General features: G+C 37.9%; 1 protein-coding gene across 1 annotated transcript in view; it reads right to left on the minus strand.

Annotated features, from left to right (window-relative positions):
* Positions 1-721: 721 nt before the first annotated feature.
* GDPD4 (glycerophosphodiester phosphodiesterase domain containing 4) overlaps positions 722-21,303 on the minus strand; it is a gene marked incomplete at both ends in the record, with an annotated part of 68,442 nt that continues 47,860 nt past the window's right edge. Inside the window, 6 exons of the mRNA XM_081062721.1 lie at positions 722-960; positions 8,627-8,679; positions 10,015-10,097; positions 13,885-14,032; positions 18,920-19,074; positions 19,982-20,203. Of these exons, the coding sequence (XP_080918847.1) occupies positions 722-960; positions 8,627-8,679; positions 10,015-10,097; positions 13,885-14,032; positions 18,920-19,074; positions 19,982-20,203 (900 nt within the window). The remainder of the gene's footprint in view (positions 961-8,626; positions 8,680-10,014; positions 10,098-13,884; positions 14,033-18,919; positions 19,075-19,981; positions 20,204-21,303) is intronic.

A 21,303-nucleotide genomic window follows, 5' to 3' on the forward strand; every position in this document is an offset into this window, starting at 1 on the left:
GAGGACGAGGCTCTAGAAGTTATGCCTGGGTTTAATTAATGAAGTATTTAAAAATACTCCATTTGTAACTTATTGCACTGCTTCTTTCACTTGGTAGGTCTGAGGCCTTCCTTCTGATAGGGCTATAGACACTTGTGGATCTGGTTTTTGCTCAAGGCTTAGGGCCACGGGGTGGGCATGGGATTAGGCCCGTCATCCCATTGGGGAACCAGCCAACAAGAAGCTAGTAAGAAGCATCCCACTTCCCACTAGATCACAACAGTGCACATGGGATAAAATCTCTGCTCCTGATTCATGCCTATGCCATCTCTCGTTTTCTGACTCAGGATGGCATCACTTTTGCACTCATTCCCTAGTCTTTGTCAGCCTCAGTGATCACAGAAGAGTCCAAAGAATACACCATTTACTTTCTGCATTCCTGAAAGGTTGCCTTTATTTCCATGCTGATGTTTACCACAGCCACTCCATTAGCAGGGGACACTATGAAGGTTAGAATGAGACGAACCCTGTAGCACCCAGAGAACAACGAGATCCAGCTCTAACACCACAAAAACTGCTTTTCCCTTGCCCATTCCCTGGAGATGCATTCTTTGTACAGATGCGAGACCAGAACAGTCCTCCTGAGAGCCTTAATGGCTCTTCTGCACTCCTTTCTTGATCACTCCCCACCATGACCAACCTCAAGCACAGAGAGAAAGAGGATGAAGGAGGCAAGATGTAGCTACTTCTTCTCCGAAGACAGCATAAAGGAGGGTAAGGATATGTAAGATGTGGAGGAAACCATCTTCAAAGAGGATTCTTGGGAGGATTCAATAGTGGGCATCCTTTTATGTTGTGTTTCAGGATAAGGTACCTCTATGGAGGAAATTGTTGGTTCATTTGCCTTCGAGGCAGGCAATACAGTTTGGAGGGTGGCCTCTCTGGTGGCCTTCCAGGTGGGTGTTTGGATGGGTTCAAAGGCTTCGGAGGGTATTAGTTGTCTAACATTACCCTTCGCAGTCATCTCTGGTTTTGTGGTTTTCTTGACTGGCTCTGGTTTTCTGTCTGTCTTCTTGGGGGCTACTAAAAACTGGCGAGGGCCTGGGTGTTTCCTTATTCTGTTGGGTAAAGCTGGGTAGAGGGGTTTTAGAGTCCAAGGGCTTTCCACAATTCGGGATGGAGGCTCTATGGATAAATTTGAAGCTTTCTGATTCAGACTTTTTCCCTTTGGGAGTATCTCAATATCTGTGGGATAGAAAAGACAAAAACACAGATGCCTCAAATGTCACTTCTCCAATCTTAACCGGTCATGTGATGAAATCTTTAAAATGTTAGTCCCTCATTTACCATCTCTTTCCCCCTAGGAACTAGGTTCTTTCCCCCTAGTTCTTGCCCTACCTCAAACTTGATGCAGACTTTATCATGGTCCTCCAACTGAGCATGGCACTGGAATTTAAGAGTCTACTGTGTGATGTTCTAGTTCCCTAATGGAAGCCCTCAGAAGACAGAGTGACATTTCCTTCAAGTTCATGCATTTTACAACCATTGCTTCCAAGTCAGTTTGAACAGAAAAATGAACACATCCTCCACTAGAAAGAGGGCTTTTTAAGGCCAGAGACTTTGTCTTGCTTGTTACTACATACACAGTGCTCAGAAGTGTGTTACACAGTAAGTACTCAAAAAGTAATTTTTATCTGACTGATTGAAAAAAATTGATGATGGATAATTTCTTCTAGTAATGGAGCTAGGAAATTGATTCTTACCAAAGAGAAATTAAAAACTGGTTAATATACAGAACCAAGAAAACATCCTAAATAATCTAAGAATTTACAATATGGGGAGAACTGTGGGGCCAAAATCGAGAAGAAAGTGAGAATCCAAAGCAGGAAGCCCAGAACTCATTTTTCACCCCCTGAATATAACTTCAATCTTGAAGAAACAGCTGCACACATGGGCTTCATCTTTAGTCTGCTTTACAAGAGGAAGGAGATTTTTTCTTTTGCACTTGAATTTGTAGGTCAATTTCATAACAACTAATATCTATGATAGTTTTTCTAATTCATGAATGTGGTATATTGCTCCATTTATTTTGGGTCTTCTTTCCCTCGGTAAACTTTTGTAGTTTTCGGTGACCAATCTTGTATCTTCTTTAAGAGGGCTTGTAACATTTTCCTTAAATTTCCATTTTGTGTTTTTATGCATTTATAAATGCTATTTAAAATTTTTTAGTTTCCAATTATTCTTTGCTAATATAAAGACATACAAGTGATTTTTCTGTGTATTGACCTTGTATCCTCAGACATTGCTTAGCTCACTTATTAGTTTTATGTTTGTTTGTTGTCTGATTCTTTAGAATTTTTTTTAACGCAAATAATCATATTTGCAAATCAGGAGTTTTATTTCTTACTTTATGCATGTTATTTATCTTATTAAACTGGCTAGAATATCCAGTACAATGCTAAATAGAAGTGGTGAAAGCAGATATCCCTGCCTTATTTCTGATCTTACAGGGAAAATATTTATTGTTTCACCATTAAAAATTATATTGGGTATATTTTTTTGTAAATATTTTTGATCAGATTGAGGAAGTTTCATCCTTATTCTTAGTTTGCCCAGAGCTTTTATTATAAATGGGAGCTAACTTTTGTCAAAAATGCTTTTTCTACTTTATTTTGTCAATAGGGTGGATTATATTGATTAATTTTCAAATGATATATCCATCTAGCATTGCTGGGATAAACTCCACTTGCTCATGATGTATTATCCTTTTTATATACTGATAGGATTCAATTTGCAAATATTTTGTTAAGGATTTCTATGTCTCAGTTTGTGAATGATATTGATCTATAAATTTACTTCTTGTACTGTCTTTGTTGGGTTTTACATGAAGTTATTGGTGGCCTCATAAATCAGCTGGGAAGTCTCCTTCCTCTTCCTTTTTTTCTGAGTTAATACAAGATTAGTATTATTTCTTAAATATTCCTTAACCAATGAAATTGTTTGGGCCTTGACTTTTTAAATTAAATTTACTGAGGTGACATTGGTTAATAAAATTGGAGGTTTCAAGCATTCAATTTTATAATACATCATCTGTATATTGCATTGTGTGTTCACTACCCAAAGTCAGATCTCCTTCTGCCACCATATATTTGACCCCCTTTATCCTTTTTTACCTTCCTTCCCCCCTCTGATAACACTAAACTGTTGTCTGTGTCTATGAGTTTCTGTTTGTCTTTTTCCTTTGTTGCTTTCAGTTTTACATCCCACACGTGAGTGAAATCATGATTCTTGACATTTCCTCATCTGACTTATTTTGCTTAGCATGATATTCAAGATCCATCCATGTTGTCACAAATGGCAGTATTTCATCTTTTCTTATGGCAGAGTAATATTCCATTGTATATATGTACCATGTCTTCTTTATCCAGTCACCTATCAAAGGGGCCTGGAATTTTCTTGCAGTGAGGTGTTACATATACAAATTGATTGTGACAGATTGTGGTTATTAAAAATTTCTATTTCTCTCAGTTCTGGGAAGTTGTGTATTTCAAGGAATTTGTCTACTTCATTTAAATTGTCAAATTTAATGGCACAAAAATGTTCATAATTTTCCTTTCTATGTCTAGGATCTAAAGAGACATTCCCTGTTTCATTCATCATTCATCATATTGGCAATTTTTTTTCTCTCTGTCTCCTGCCCAATCCTCCCCCTCTCTCTCATCCTCCCTCCATCTCTTGCATTTTACAAAGGGTATATTAATTTTATTATTTTTTCAAAGAAATAACTTTTTCCATTTTCTCTATTGTCTGTATCTTTTCTATTTCATTGATTCCTGCTATCTTTAGTATTTCCTTCCTTTCCTTGGGAAAAATTTACTTTTTTCCCTTGATTCTTAAGGTAGAAACTTACACATTTCTTCCTTCTAACTTTTAAAGTTGCAAATCTCCCTCAAGTCCTGATTTAGTTGTACTCCACAAATTTTTCTGTATATATATTATCCTTTAGTTTAAAGTATTTTCTAATTTTCCTTGTGCTTTATCCCTTGATCAATGGGATGTACAAGGTGTGATCAAAAACTACGGTGAACATTTAAATTTAAAAAATTTATTACAGTAAAAGACATATTGCTATTAATCTCCCTCAAGATACTCCCCCTCAATTCGAACACACTTATCCCATCATTCTTGCTACTTTCTGAAGCAGTTCTGGAAGTCCTCTTTCATGAGTGTCTTTAGTTGCACTGTCGTGGCTGCCTCAGTGTCCTGACCCAATTCAAAACAGTTCCCTTTCATGGTAATTTGACTTTGGGGAAGAGCCAGAAGTCGCACGGTGCCAGATCCAGTGAATAAAGTGGATGAGGACACACTGTAATGTTTTTATTTGACAGACATTGCCATAGCAGAAGCGATATGTGACATGGAGCCTTTCTGTTGTGATCACAAAATATGGTGAATGCTGCTGCCAAGTGCCATCCAATAAAAAGGCAGGGAGCTTCCACATGGGAAGTGGTGCTCAAATCTTATTAGTAATAGTGTGTGACAAGTTTCAACTTGTTCGGTACAGTCAGTTGGGTGTGAGCTACAGGTGAGAGAAGGTGTGCTTTAAAGTGTGCTGTAAATCATCCTCCATCATGACAACGCTCTGTGTCACACATCGCTTCTGGTATACAGCAATTTCTGTCAAATGAACAGATTTTGGTGTGTCCTCATCCACCTTATTCACCAGATCTGGCACCGTGCGACTTCTGGCTCTTCCCCAAAGTCAAAATGATTCAGGACATCAAGGCAGCTCCGACAGTGCAACTAAAATACTCACAAAAGAAGACTTCCAGAACTTCTTTAGAAAATGGCAAGAATGTTGGGATAAGTGTGTTTGAAGTGAGGGGGTATATTTTGGGGGGGATTAATGGCAATGTGTCTTTTACTATAATGAATTTTTTTTATTTAAACATTCACTGTATTGTTTGATCACACCTCACAAAGAAACACATTAATTTCAGCATTTGGAGGGTTAGCTAGATATGTTATTAATGTTTATTTCTTATTTAATTTTGTTGTGGCCACAGAACATACTCTCTAAGATTTCAGTCTTTTGAAATTTATTTATTGAAACTTGTTTTGTGGCTTGTAATGTGGTCTATTTTGGCAAATAGGCCATGTCATGTACATTTGAAAATACTGTATATTCTGCAGTTGTTGGATATACTGTTTTATGTCAGTTAGGTCAAGGTGGCTGAAAGTATTGCTCAGACACCTGTATCCTTTGTGATTATATATATTTTTGTGTTAAGTTGTTCTTTTGGGTACTGAGAAAAAATTGTTAAAATCTCTGACTATAATCTTTCTTTCATCCAGTTTTAATGTATTTTGAAGCTATGTTACTAACTGCATACACAGTTATAATTATAATACCTTCTTGATATGTTAACCTTTTCATCATTATGAAATCTTTGTTGCCAGTAATTCTCCATGCTTTAAAGTCTATTTTTTCAGATATTATTTCTTATGTTGATTGTTTACATGACATCATTTTCCTAACCTTCCACTTTCATCCATTTGCACGTTTGTATTTTAAGTATTTCTTTTGTAGATACCATATGGTTGGGTCTTGCTTTTTTCTATCTAGTCTGACAATCTCTACATTTGATTTGAGTATTTGGTCCATTTATATTTAATGTAATTAATAAAATGGTTGGATTTATGACTACCATATTTGAACTTGTTTTTCACTTTTTTTTTCCTGTGATTTTGCTTCCTTTGCTCTCCTTTTCCTAAATCCATCTGTTATAAGAGATATTCTCCTGCTGGCTTTGAAAAATTAAGCTGCCATGTTGTGAGGGGGCCATATGGCTAGGACCTGAAGGTAGACTCTAGAAGCTCAGAGCAAAATCCTGCCAACAATGATGAAAAAAAAAAACAGGGTCAACATCAGTCCTACAGTCATAAGGAACTAAATTCTGCCAACAACCTGTGCGCTTGGAAGAGGACTCTAAGATTCAGATGAGTTTGCAGTCCAAGCCAGCACCTGGATTGTGAACACTAAGCAGAGGACCCAGCTAACCCATGTCCGGACCCCTGGCTCATGCAACTGTGAGATGATAAATTTGTATTGTTTTAAGCTGTTGGGATTGTGGTAATTTGTTATACAGCAATAAAAAAACTAATACATACAGCAATAGAACCTATCCAAATGAAGCACAGAAATAAAATAGTCTAACAATAAAAATGAACAGAGTCTCAGTAACCTATGGGATAATACCATGGTATACTCTGATTGATCTAAGTAGTTCAGCAAACCCCAAGCACAATACACACACATACAACCATATAAACCGTAATCAAATTACTGAAAACCAGTAGTAAAAGGAACAATCTTAAAAAAAGCAGTCAGAGGAAAAGAACATATTACAAGCAGAAGAACAAAGATAAGAAAATGGAAGACTATCTTTTTTCAGAAGACTTTTCAAAAGAAACTATATAAGATGGAAGACAAATGACTGACTTCTTCAATGTGCTAAAAAATACATCCTAAAGCTAGAAAGGTGTTGAATGCCTTCTGGTTGCAGCAGGTGCAGGAGGACATGCCCATCCTGGAGCTGGTTGTGGTGAAAGATGTGTTCAGGAGACTCTATTCCCCTTCAGTCTGAATTGATCTAGATTGAGGTTCTGGCTTCTGTCCAGTCTTCGTTATTCCCTTCCTGATTCTAAACTTAGCCCTCTACCTACTTGGTGTTTCTTGGAGGTATTCAAAGAGCCTTTTGATATATTTTCTTTCTGCTTAGATCAGGCAAAATTAGTTTCTGTAGCAAGCAATTAAAATTCTTAAAACAGGAAAAATTCTTAATTTATTTTCTACTCACTTTATTTTCTTATCATTTCAACATGGTGGGGAGTTGGGGTCAAGTTAACTGAATACTTTTTCTAAGGCATTATAGCCATTTCCTTCATCCAAATTTAGACAGTTCTTCAAATTTTCCTTCAAAACTTCTCTCCCATCCATGATTTCCTCACCATTTCCATGTTTTCATTTCTTGGCTGAATTACTGTTATGGGCTGAATTGTGTGCTCCCCAAATTCACATGTTAAAGCCCAAACCACCAGAACCTCACAATCTGACTATAGTTGGAGATAGGGTCTGTAAAGAGGTGATTAATATAAAGCCATTAGGGTGGGCTCTAATCCAATCTGACTGAAGAAGAGAAAATTTAGACACAAAGAGAGACACTGGGGTGCGTGTGCACAGAGAGAAACAGCTGTGTGAGAAGGAGGCAGTAAGAAGGAGTAAGAAGGAGGCTATCTGCAAGCCAACAAGAGAGACCTCAGAAGAAACCAAGCCTGCTGACACACTTATCTTGAATTTCTAGCCTCCAGAACTGTGAGAAAATACATTTCTGTTTAAGCCACCAGCCTGTGATATTTTGTTATGGCAGTCTTAGTGTACTAATACAACTACTGAAAATCATAATGTAACTGGAATACAGCCTTCAGACCTAATGGCCAGTATAATGATCTTAAAATCCATGTCACTCAGCGTTACTTGAAATCTCTCTGCCCCTCTGCCCATCAGATTTGGATAACCTTCGTTTGACCCTTCAGTTTCACAGTATGAAAGACCATTGCCTTTCATTTAATTTATTCAAATTTTGAACGTATTTCTCCATGGTCCCTGTGGATCCATTCCTGACTCTAAGTGTTGTGTCAATTCAACCCTCTGCCAGCTGCCAGTGCACAGCATCTCAGGATCTTCACTACTGTCCACAAGAAATTAAATTGATCTATGATTTTTGTGATGGTACCAATTTGAGGCTCCAGGAGCTGTGGAAAGAGATCGTATCACGTACTGCACAGTCCTCTGCCTTCTAATTGGTTTTTCCTTTCACACTGCACTGGCTTTCCAAGCCCAAAACTCACTATGTGATTATCTCCACCACCTTTTGAAAATGAAATCTTCCCTTCCCCTTACTAGACACATCTCACTTCCTCAGGCCCTGAGTTCTGCTGCTGAATAACAAACTACTGTTATTCCATCCCTTTACACAGAAATCTAAGCATATTGCTCCTTTGTTTCAAACCCATTTGCCATCTCCTGGCTACTTATATGCAGAGCTTAGACTCTAGTACAGCATTCTGAGGTCTCTGTAGTTTTCTCCCTCCATCTTCCAATACACATCACACATAACTGAAGCCCCGTAGAGCACATTCAGCCCTAACAGGCATGGGAGCTATTCTGTCTCTGACCTAGGTGCCTCGCCCAGTGATGTCAATTGCTATGCTTTTGTCTGCTTCCTCACTGCTCTGTGGGCCAGGCTTCTTCTCTCTTGGGTAACCCACAGAAAGCTTTCAGGTGTCTTCAGCCCTTATCAGAGCTTGGGGCAAAGTACGTATTCAATGAATGAATATATGAACAAGTTAACAAATAAACACCGCGTTCAAAATCTTCCAAGGGCTCTCACTGTTTAGAGAACGAAGTCCAAAAGGAAGCCTATATCGAGGGTCATCCAGAATCTCTGCCCCGGCTACACTTTTCAATTTCTCCCTGGTGCCAACCCTCAGTCTTCCACATTTCCTCGCCTCTTGTCAGAGACAAGGGGGCAGACCCTGTGCCCTGGGGGCAATGGGTAGGAGTGGGGTAGGCCTCTGACTTTACCTGTGTGACTGCTGGTGCTTTCCAATGCTTTTTCTTTTTTCCTTTCTCTCCACCTGGAAGGAAGCAGACTGCCCATGAGTCTCAGAGACCTCTTCCAAAAAGTCTATAATCCGAGGCAGTAGCCAGAAAAGTATCATTATTCCGTCAAATTCTCCCTTTGGAGGGTTTGTACTTTCCCCCTTTAAAGGATAACTCACTAATGAAGAAATGATGGGAATTATGAGTTCTACACAGCCATGGTATCCTCCAGCTAAAATTACTGTATTTTGCTGTGTATAATGTACACTTTTTTTGCCCAAATTTGTGAGGAAAAAATAAGGAGGCGCTAATAGTACTAATTAGGGGTAGTACTAATTCTGTATCTATATAAATGTTTTTAAGCCTTTTATTTATGCTTATGAGCTAAGTGTAACTCTAGAAATCAATAACAATATCTGTATGCAAAATAATACCCTGGAATACAATAATCGGTTCTGTTGAACTTATGATGAACTTGCAACAACAGAGTTCTTGGCCTTCTATGATGTGTAAATATTGTGAATTTGTTACTGGTCATAAAATTTCTTATACCTTGTATCTATTCTTGTGTTTTGTAATTATTTGTTACATAAAATGTCTTATACCATATGCTAAAAAAATAAATGCTAAAATTCCTTTATAAAACTAAAGACAAGTACCTAAATGTAAACAAATAAAAATTTGAATTAAAAAATTACAACGAAAGATTTTTTTCCCCCTGGAAAGTGTTGGCCAAAAATGTGAGTGCACATTATACACTGGAGCACATTAAACATGGCAAAATACGGTACTCGACCAGGGTGTTTCCTCTCCAACCTTGAACCTTGAGATCCTATAGGATTTGTCCCGCATAGATTCTCAAATGTCATTTTTTTTGGACAGATAAAAAGACTATGGTCTAGACAGGGACAGTGATTTTCCCAGGGTCACCCAACAACTAAGGGGCAAATTGAGGGCTAAAACTCAGCCTTCCCAGTTTCTGAACCTGCTCTGCACAGTACCCTGCATGTCCAGTTTTGTGGAAGGTGGGAAGATGGAGGCACTTGTTCTGGGCAACCTTCAACCCCTGTCCCCTCCCAAGTGATCCACATTGTATCCATAGTAATAGGCTTTCACTGAGCTTTAATGAGCGTGCTTCCCCTTAGAACACTGTCTGTCTTGTGCTGAAGAGGTGGAAGGGGTGTGAGGAGCTGCAGGCCACATGAGAAGAAATGAGAGGTTTAGCTTGTTCACCCTGTCTCCCTGAGATCTTGCCATGTGCGGTTACAGAAAGAGTGTAACTGTTGTGGTTTTTTTTCAACTTTCCATAAGAACCATTTATACTTTCATTTTGGGGAAAAAAACATTTAAAATTACAAATATATGCTTACCAATGAAAATAAAATATGGCAACAATGAAAACTGCAGAAACACCATCCATGAGAAACCATATGAACATATAGTAACTTGGTGTCTGCAAAATAGAAAACAAACTGAAGTCAAAGAACTTTACAGTGAGAAGGGATTTTCGATCATATGGGCCACGTCCCTTGCTCTACCACCTGGGCTGGGGGTGGCGAAAAGCGGCGGCAGAGGTGAAGGAAACCTTGATTGCTGTGGTGGTCTCAAACACAGAGAGTACCTGCTGCTGTCCTAACAATCACCCCTTCCATGTGGGGGTGCTCTACAAGGGATAAGACAGTCCACACCCTTCATTTCCCTTGACCCTCCACACAGAGGCCTGAGGGAGACCCAGTGAAGTCACAGAGCAAGTGTGCAGTGGACCCAGGACTACAGCCCAAGTTTCTTGACTTCCAGTGCTCTGTGTATTCATGCTAAGGTTTCCCATCCTGGCTGTGGATCCAAATCTACCTGGGAAGCTTTCAGTAATACAGGTTCCTGGGTCGCCCTACCGACCTCAGGAATTAGAATTTCTGCATTTTTAACAAGCTCCCCAGGTGATGCTGACGCAACTGGTCTGTAAGCCAGCACTTAGGAATCATTGTTCTATATCATGATGCTTCAAGTAAGCATGTTGAATTTAGAATGCTCCCTAAACTAACATGCCCACTTCTCCAGGCTCCTCGCCTGAATTACCCACTTCCAAGAGCTGCATCTCCTGGGTCTTCTTGTGTGAGTTTTATAATTCCCTCATTTGATCCTTCCTTTCCTCCCCCACTGTTCCCTCTCCAATTTTACTTGATGCTACTGGGGCTGGCACTTTTTATTCTTTCTTAGGCCATTCTCTACCTTAGCTCCAGGTCTTTCCTTGGACTGAATAATAGTACCGTATTTTGCCACGTATGATGCACACTTTTTTGACCAAATCTGTGAGGAAAAAATAAGGATGTGCATTATACATGGGTAGTACTAATTCTGTATCAACATAAATGTTTTTAATTCTTTTATTTATGCTTATAATTTAAGTGTAACTCTAGAAATAAATAATGATATCTGTATGCAAAATAATACCTTAGAATACGATAATTGGTTTTGTTGAACTTAATGATGAACTTGCAGCAACAAAGAGTTCTTGGCCTTCTATGATGCGTAAATATCATAAATTAGTTACCGGTACATAAAATTTCTGGCACCTTGTATCTGTTCTTACGTTTTGTAATTATTTGTTACATAAAATTTTTTGTACCAGTATGTTAAAAAATAAATGCTAAAATTCCTTTGTAATACCAAAAACAAGCACCTAAATGTAAACAAATAAAAATTTGAATTAAAAAATTAAAACAAAAGATTTTTTTCCCTGGAAAGTGTCGGTCAAAAACGTGGGTGTGCATTACACATGGCAAATACAGTAATATTAATAACAACACTAACGATCATGATAATAATAGCCAACAATTAACGAGCATTTACAGAAACTAAGGAAGAGTTCTAAGTACTTTAAGGGTATTTTCACATCTAATCCTCATAACAGTCCTACTAGGCTCTTAACCACTTCCACTAAACTGGGGCTCTTAATGTCCTCTGGGAAACAGACTGACATGCCCGGGCCTGCTCCAGGATGCCCCCCAGGACAGCGTCACCAAGCAACACCAAGAATCAGTTGTTCTTGCTCTTCAAATGGCTTAAAACAATTGTATTCATTGTTATAAACGTTCAGTATAACTCAATGTTACTTAAATTTGTAAAACGAGCAAAAAAAAAAAGTATGTCATTTTCAAGAAAACTAATCAATGCTTTGAAAAAGTGCATGAAGACAAAGTAGGTCATTAAAAAAGAAAATGCATTTGAATTAGGTGTGCACGAAACACTATAGGAGATGGGGGCAGGTAGATTATAAAAATCTGGGTATAGTCCTCATTCACATTGTTTCTCCCTATGACTAAATTCTTATTCTGCTTTAAAGAAATAAAACTTAGAAATCATAACTGGTTCATCTGGATATTTAAATAAGCAAGAGAATATAGAATCCAATCAGCTGAATTAACCTCAAAGAAGAGTTTGACTTTATGTCAAAAGGTGAATGAATATCTTAAACTAAAATAAAATGTGTAAGGTGTGTGTCTGGTAGATTATACGACCACAATATTCCTCCCTAAACGTAAACCCATATGCACTGTGACTTTGCTGTTCATCCCCATCAAGAGGTGGAATTGGGTTCTCCCCTGCCCCACCTTGAATCTGGACTTGACCACATGACTTGTTTTGACCAATGGAATATTAGCAAACATCACACTGGGGGAATTTGAAAAGTACATGTGCATTGGGGCTTCACTTCTCTTGCCGCTGGGAACCCATGGCCACCAGGTGAACACGCTCAAGCTGGCCTCCTTGAGGATGAGTGACCACTTGGAGAGAGACCCCAGCAAGCCCAGGTAAGACCCTAGACATAGGAATAAGGCCATCCTAGATCAGACAGCCCAGCCCAGCTGGCTCAGACCACAGCAACCACTCAATCATCATACAGAATATAACAAATATTTCTTTCTTTTCAGTTTTAGGTGGGTTTTTTTTTTTTTTTTTGGTTTTTGTTTTAAGTAGGAAAAGCTGATAGACTGCATATCTTTTTTTATGATTCCTCACTTTTAACTTTTTCAATTAACAGACCAAAGATCAGACCAGATTGTATTGGATAAAAGTGCTTATATTGTACTATTATCCCAAATTTACAAATAAACAAACTGAGGCACAGACAGTTTAACTAACATTTACAATTTCACACAATAAGTGGTAAAGCCAAGGTGTGAGTCTGCACATTCTAACACCAGAGTGTGGGCTGCTTGGGGAAACCCTGGGGTTACTGGCCCCACCTCTGTAAACAAAGTGACACAGGGTCCTTAAAAAAAGCCCAGGCCTGGTGTAGAAGGAAGTTTTTTTACTTATACACTCTTTCTATTTTTTTGAATTTTGAATCACATGAATTTATTATCCATTCAAGTATTAAAATGAAGTTTTATTTACACTATATCCAAAGGGACAACTGTGAGACATTACTACTTTAGAGGAACAGGATTATGGAGGTGTCTGTGTGTAGCTTCCTAATTTATGCATTTTTGTAATGATTAAATTTTTATGTAATGAACAACTTTTCTTTGTAATCAATTTTTTTAATTGTTAGAAAAATATATAGTACACACGTGAAGGGGAATTGTATAAGGACAAAAAGGGAGACAGGCTTCACCTTTACAAAGGGACCTGCCATCCAAGGTTTCCTTCAGAATCATCTCCACAAAGCTGCCCAAGCCACGGAGAAAGAAGGGAACAGAAATTTTACAATGCCACCAGAGGGCCTCAATGCACTGCTGGCTGTGTGAGACCGTGCCCTTAACTCTGATCCCCTCTCTCCTGATCCTGACTCTGAAGAGGTCAAAAAAAGAGGCTAGTAAGACTGGAGGTATGGAGAAGGCAACCTGAAATATTTAGGCTTCTCATTTAGGCTTCTCTGCCTAGCTTTAACTTCATTCTGAATCTTGTATCATGCACCAATGTGCAAAAATCAAGCTTCAGTTTTCTTATGGGGTAATAATAGCGGCCAACTCAGCAGGATCAATTACAGAATGCAGAAAAAACACATTGCAAAGATTCAATAAACGGCAATTATTAGAAAAATACTCACTTCTCCCTGAGAATCACAGAAGGATGTGGGTGATAAAAGGGAGAGTGCCACATCTCCAGCACCACAGAAGTTTCTGCTCTTCAGTAGCTCCCCAGGGGACTGCACAGCTGGCAATGTATGGATGGGGAAGGGAACGTGAATTCCCATTGTACCAGACTTGGAAGAACAATCTGGACAACTAGCTTACCATGAAGAAGTAAGGGTGCGTTATCTGATTCAGGAGCTTAATGTTATCTGTGGTCACTGAGTGAATCCTGGAGCACCACGCCAGTGAGTAGAGCCAAGGTTCATTAACAAGGTATAAGTTGATATTGATGTTAGCTGCTTTATAATCTCTGGAACAAAAACAGAACCCACAGGGGATTTAGACTTAATCTGACTCCCATCATCTAAAAGGGGGGCAGCCACCATGTTCGTGAAAGGCTGTTTAAATCACCAGAAGCAGCTGGACCTGGGACAATTTATATGACATGCAGAATGGGCTCATGTTGCAATGACATAAAGGACTGGATTTAATACCTGTACTAATGGTGGTATGTTAGTAAACTGGATGTCCCAAGGGGGAAAAAGGGAAGGGAAAAGGAAGGGGAGGGGCGGGGCAGGGGAGGAAAAGAAAAGCCCTATTTGTACTATTTGCCCATTTCCATGGTGTAAATACTCCTACCATAGCCAATTTCAAGCTACCATTGGTAAAACAGGTTTGCAAATTTCTAAATATTTAATAATTGGCTCCCATGAGCTGGTGTGAACAGCTCCAGCACACTATTATTGGGTAGCAGCTATACTTACTTCCATCAAAGCACTTGACAACCCTCTATCTACTTTCCTATCAGTCTTCTTTACTTGAGTGTAAGCAAATTAAATGCAGGGACAATGCCATTCATCTCTGTATATCCAGTACCTAGCATAACACTTGCTTTTATAAATAGTAATTGAAGGAATGCATAAACGAACACCAATCTGGTGAATATTTAAATTTCAAATATAAAGAAGTTTTACAAGGACTGAGTAGGAGGAATGGAACCCAACTTTTTTCAATGTATTAAATATCAGTAGATACTTCTGCACTGTCTAGAGAGACAGGAAGATAAGTAGAAGAATATCTAGCAATGCTGGCCAAGTTGTCATTTTCAGGGATTAAATTTCTCAGAAAATATACCATGTAAGTGCCTTCCAGACATTTTCTTTTTGAAAATTGAGTTGGTATAGCATATTGGAAACATATCTATACAAGTTTGAGTTTGAATCCGAGCTCTGTCACATACTAGAGTGGCATGTTCTTATGCTCAATATATAAATGTAAGATAAAAATAATAATGCCACTTTTGCAAGTGTGTTGTCAATTAGTTATCTGGTATGACTCTAAGATAATTCTATAGATCACCTAATGATAAATTTTAAAATATAAATAAGGAAACAGTAGTAAAAAGCTACTTTTTACACTTTGAAACTGACACACAAAAAACAATCATATTTCTGTAATGAATAATGAACATATAAAGACTGAAATTAAAAAACACAATACCATTAAAAATCACCCCCAAAATTAAAATTAAATTATATAAACATATACACATATGCATACACACACACACACACACACACATACAAACACATAAACAACCTGGATGGATCTCCAGGGAATTAACTGTAAAAAATACAACCACAACAGGTTATGTACTTTGTGATTCTATTTTTGTACCAGTCTTGAAATGACAAAATTATAGAAATGGAGAAAAACGTTAAAAAACAAGACAGGGCTTCCCCTATCACCACTGCTATTCAACATAGTATTGGAAGTCCTAGGCAGAGCAATCAGGCAAGAGAAAGAAATAAAAGGCATCCAAACTGGAAATGAAGAAGTTAAACTGTCACTTTTTGCAGACGACATGATTCTTTATATAGAAAACCCTAAAGACTACACCAAAAAGCTATTAGAAGCAATAAACGAATACAGTAAAGTTGCTGGCTACAAAATCAACATACAAAAACCCATTGCATTCCTAAATACTAACAATGAAATTTCAGAAAAAGAAATTTTTTAAAAAAGCAATTCCTTTTGCAATTGCAACAAAAAGAATAAAATATCTAGGAATAAACGTAACAAAGGATGTGAAGACCTATACACTAAAAACTGTAAGACATTTTTAAAAGAAATTGAAAAAGACACAAAGAAATGGAAAGACATTCCATGTTCATGAATTGGAAGAATCACCATAATTAAAATGGCCATATTACCCAAAGCAATATATTGATTTAAATGCAATCCCCATCAAAATCCCCATGGCATTTTTAAAGAAATAGAACAAAAAATCATCAGATTTGTATGGAATCATAAAAGACCCACAATAACTAAAGCAATCCTAAGAAAAAAGAACAGTGCTTGAGGTATCACACTCCCTGACTTTAGCTTGTACTGCAGGGCAACAATAATCAAAACAGCATGGTATCAGCAGAAAAACAGACACACAGACCAATAGAATAGAAAATTCAGAACCCAGAAATAAACCCACATAAATATGGACAGATAATTTTTGACAAAGGAGCCATAAACATATAATGGAGAAAAGAAAGCCTCTTCAATAAATGGTACGGGGAAAATTGGAAAGCCACGTGCAAAAGAATGAAACTAGACTCAAAATGGATCAAAGACCTAAACATAAGACCTGACACAATAAACTGCATAGAAGCAAGCATAGGTACTAAACTTATGGACCTTGCGTTCAAAGAGGGTTTTATGAATTAGACTCCAAAGGCAAGGGAAGTAAAAGCTAAAATATATGAATAGACTTTATCAAACTAAAAAGCTTCTGCACAGCAAGAGAAACCATCAACAAAACAAAGAGGCAACCAACTGAATGAGAGAATGTATTTGCAAACAACACCTCCAGTAAGAGGCTAATATCCAAAATATATAAGGAACTCATACATTTTGTCAACAACAAAAAGACAAACAATCCAATCAAAAAATGGGCAGAGAACATGAACAGAAACTTCTCCCAAAAAGACATACAAATGGCCTACAGATATATGAAAAAATGTTCAACTTCACCTGCTATTAGGAAATGCAAATCAAAACCACAATGAGATATCACCTCACACCTGTTAGAATGGTTATCATCAACAACACAAATAATAACAAGTGTTGGAGAGGCTGTGGAGAAAAAGAAACCCTCATACACTGTTGGTGGGAATCTAAATTGGTACAGCCGCTATGGAAAACAGTATGGAGCTTCCTCAAAAAATTAAGAGTAGAATTACCATACAACCCAGTAATCCCTCTCCTGGATGTCTACCCAAAAAATTTGAAAACATATTCGTAAAGATATATGTACTCCGATGTTCATTGCAGCTTTATTTACGGTGGCCAAGACATTGAAACAACAAAAGTATCCTTCGATAGATGATTGGATAAAGAAGATGTGGTATATATACACAATGGAATACTATTCTGCCATAAGAAAAGATGAAATAGGACCATTTGCAACAACAGGATAGCTCTTGAGATTATTATGCTAAGTGAAATAAGTCAGACAAAAAAAGTCGAGAACCATATGACTTCACTCATACGTGGCAACAAAGGAACCACACAAGCAAATAAAGAAACAAACTCATAGACACAGACAACAGTTTAGTGGTTACCTGAGGGAAAGGAGGGAAGGGGAATGATAGAAGAGGGTAAAGGGGGTCCAATATATGGTGATGGAAGGAGAACTGACTCTGGGTGGTGAACACATAATGAATATATAGATGATGTATTATAGAATTGTATACTTGAAATCTATGTAGTTTTGTTGATCATTGTCACCCCAATTAATTTTTAATGAATAAATTAAAAAAACATACGGAGAACAGATCAGTGATTGTAAGGAGTTAGGGTCTGAGGCAAGGGAAAGGAAATGAAGATAATTTCCAGGGCACAGCATGTAAGGATGTTGATGATAAAAGCAGCAGCTAACATTTATTGTGTTCTTACTATTTGCCCAGCATTTTACTATGTGCAAAATATGAAGTAACTCATTTAATCATTTAACCATTCCATCAGATTACTGTTATTCTCAATTTACAAATAAGAAAACTGACAATTAGAAACGTGTCCAAAGTCTTATGTGTAGCTGATGGGGGGGCCAGGAATTATAAAAGAGCCTGTGGTCTACCAACCACAGAACCTGACATATAATAAAAGTTCAACAAATAAAAGGTATTAAAATTGTTTCTCAACTACTAGATTAATCTAAATTATTATTCAGAAGAAAAGGAAATCATTTAGAGCCATTTTCTCTTGGAAAAAAGTAAAAAGAAAAAAAGAACACTAAAAATACAGGAGTAGCTGGGCAAAGAGAAAACTGACTGGGAACTAGAGGTAAAACACAATTTTCCAATGCTAAAAAATGATGTATTTTAGAAACCACACCATGGCCAAGAAGCAGGAGAAGCAGGAACAGAAACAGAGGTGCACCCCACAGTTTAGTTCACGGCTTGAGATGCAGAAAGATATCTAGAGGAATTTTTATTAAGCCCAAGGAGATTTTGGATACACAAGGAAGACATTGTCTCGGAAACATTTAGAATTATCTGAAAACATTTTAAAATCTAAGATAAAGGAGATATGGATTAAATTAAGCAGTGATTAATAACAGTTAAGTTTGGAAAAGTTACCATTTTATTCCCAGGTGCTTTTAATTCTGAAAATCTGTCTCTAATTATATGTTTATAAATATGGTGGTTAATAATTTTAGTTTCTTCTCATGCTTGGCTGTTTTAAGTTTTTTTAAATAATGATTTAGTAATGTTCTTAATTATGCCTATAAGAAACCTGACTATGTAGATTACAAAGCTATTTGTGAGGGACTGCAATCCATCTGGTAATGGCAGGAGAAAAGAAACATCTTTTTGAGTTCTGACTTTTCAATGGTCACCTTATATAAAACCAAGAAAGCCAAGCATACCAAACGTGTGTTGACTGATGAGAGAGTCAAGCACAGAGGAGAAGGGGCAAAAGACTATGTTCCAGGGACATAGTCTATTCTCAATAAATGTTTGTTGGCAGAGGGAGGAAGGAAGAGAGGGAGGGAAGGGCAAGAAGGAGATAGCAGGGGATGCCAAAAAGAGAGCCACACAGAAATCCTGAGATGAGAAGGGGAAGCAAGTAGCTCGGTTAGAATGCAGATTTTATGCGAGTAAGGCAGTACATGCCGAGAATGAGGTGGTCAAACACTTACCTCAACCCACTGTAGAACAACTTCTTGTAGTCAACATTTATTTTAGTGATATTTTCTTTTCTAAGGCGTTCAATGGAGTATAATCGACCCACTTGCTGAAAACCAGGAGCTTTCAACTTGACAAAATGCCTATCAAAAGCTGTCAACCAATAAATCTGTAAGGAGAAAGAGGATGTCTTTCAGTGGATAATCAACAGTCTAGGTACACACAGCCCCATGTAGAATAGATACAGCCCCATTCCAGCACTGGTAATAGTCTATAGGGGTAGAGAGAGATTCTAACCCTTGGCTTAATATTGTCTAATGAACTCTGATAATGGGGCTTTCACCAGGTTGCTCTGGAGATGAGTTTTCTCAGGTAACGTCATGGGTCAAGGCCCATTGTGTGCAGACAGCCTGACAAAGTGGATGAGGTTTTGGTAGGTGTGGATGAAAGGTGGGAATCATAAACATCTCCTCCTCTGGCTCAAAATCATCTGTGAGGGGGCTCATTTCCTGACAACAGGGAATGCTATTATGACTCATCCGTGAAAATAGCTCCATTGGCAAAATAACACATACTTGTTTCACTCGTAGCACTCTTCCATATTCTGAGAATTTAAGAGATTTAGAATGATTGACTATCCCAAAGCAGAGAGTTGCTTCTGAAAAATATGATGAACAAATCTCTGCTCAAATAAGAACCAGCTGTTCTTTCCACATCATTAACTGAAGCCACGTCCTCAAAGCCTTAGTGTTCCCCAGGCTCTTTCTAATAGTTCTACGTTGGTGATGGCCCAGGTCACATCATGTAGTCATTATACACATTCCTTTTTAACAGAGTGCTGATATTTCATTTGGTTTGGAATAGCAAACAGCCTCAATGTTTTTCCCCACTGAGATAAATATAAGTGGATCATTCTTAGATTGTCACATGTGAGCAATAATCTCCATTTCTATAGGGAGCAAATTTATTCAAGGATCTCAGGGAAGATCTACAAGATAGGGCAGTTCCAACTGTTATGCTCCTGGGACATGCTACCCGCCTCCCAACCTCTACCATCAATACTGAGATAGACGTACCAGATGTTGCTCAATTTTAGACTCAAGGATCACTCTTACTACCCGGCGGACAAATGTGTTTCTGAGGGGATGTTTTGGTGGAGGGGCGTTCAGATCAAATATCACAAATTTTTTCTCCTTCTGTGCAAGTTCCAATAAATCACTTAGTTTTGGAATCATCTGATGTCTTGCTTTTTCTCTGTCAGCCTCTGATAAGGGTTTCATGTTGTAAAACGGTCTGGACTAAAAATAAATAATCAGAGAATACACTGGCTCCTATTAAAAGCATTTTTCAATCCTCTTGCTATACAGCCCCACAACCAGCCCTACCGCCATGTTGCTCCATTATCATTGAACCCACCGGGCCCTCTGAAATACTGGTCCTGAAATAAGAGTTGCCAAGAAGAAATTAAGTGTAATCTTCATAAGGTAATAAGGGTATTTGGAATGATTTTGTCTACTACTGAAGAACCTGTTGTATTTGCACTGAAAGACCTTCATGTTCCTGTCTTGACCTTCCTTTGCAGCCTTTTTTTCTATAACACAAGGTAATACAATCCCTTTTTGGTTACATTGGCTTCCACCATTTGCTCTCAATGTTCTAGTTCTGTGTAATGCAAAGAAAATAGGCTTTGGCCTGTTAAAATCCTACCCTCAACCTGCAAAGCCCAGTTCAAATGCTACCACCTTCATGAAGCCTCACTTAAATATTTCTGAACTAGAGACTTTGATGGTGTTAAACTCCAATGGCCCATTTTTGTGCCTCTGTAATTGTATATCCCATTCTGCTTAATACAGTTATTGTATCTTAGACCAGATTCAAATCCTGACTTCATATGCTTCTTGCTGTGTAACCTTAGTAAAACCATTTAAATTCTCAAAGTCTTCATTGCCCAAACTATACAATGGGGAAGGAGGGAATCATCTATGTATTTCTCAAGATTATTTTGAAGATTAAATATTATAAAATAATTACAGGGTGTAGAAGCATGTCTGGGACACAGAGAAGAGTACAATTCACTTAGTTCCCTCACTTGCTACTGCTTCAACGGGAGTGTAACTGCCTCACCATAGGGACTGTTAATTTTTCTTTGCAATAAAAAGCATTTCATCTTATACCTCAGTCCATACATATAGTAGCTATATTAAAAGTAGTAGATGGCTACTTTTATTGTCATTTACCAATGATAGGCCATTTGTACGTGAAGTTAATGATAAAAGGCTTTCTCTCAGGAGAAGCAAGCACTAGCCACCTCACATTTTCTTAAGACCCAAGTAATCTCTCTTGTTCTCTACACAACTTTATCTTCGTTCTCATTCTCACCCTTTCTACTTGTTCCTAA

The sequence above is a fragment of the Rhinolophus hipposideros genome, assembly GCF_964194185.1.
Source record: "Rhinolophus hipposideros genome assembly, chromosome: 10".
NCBI classification, from domain to species: Eukaryota; Metazoa; Chordata; class Mammalia; order Chiroptera; family Rhinolophidae; genus Rhinolophus; species Rhinolophus hipposideros.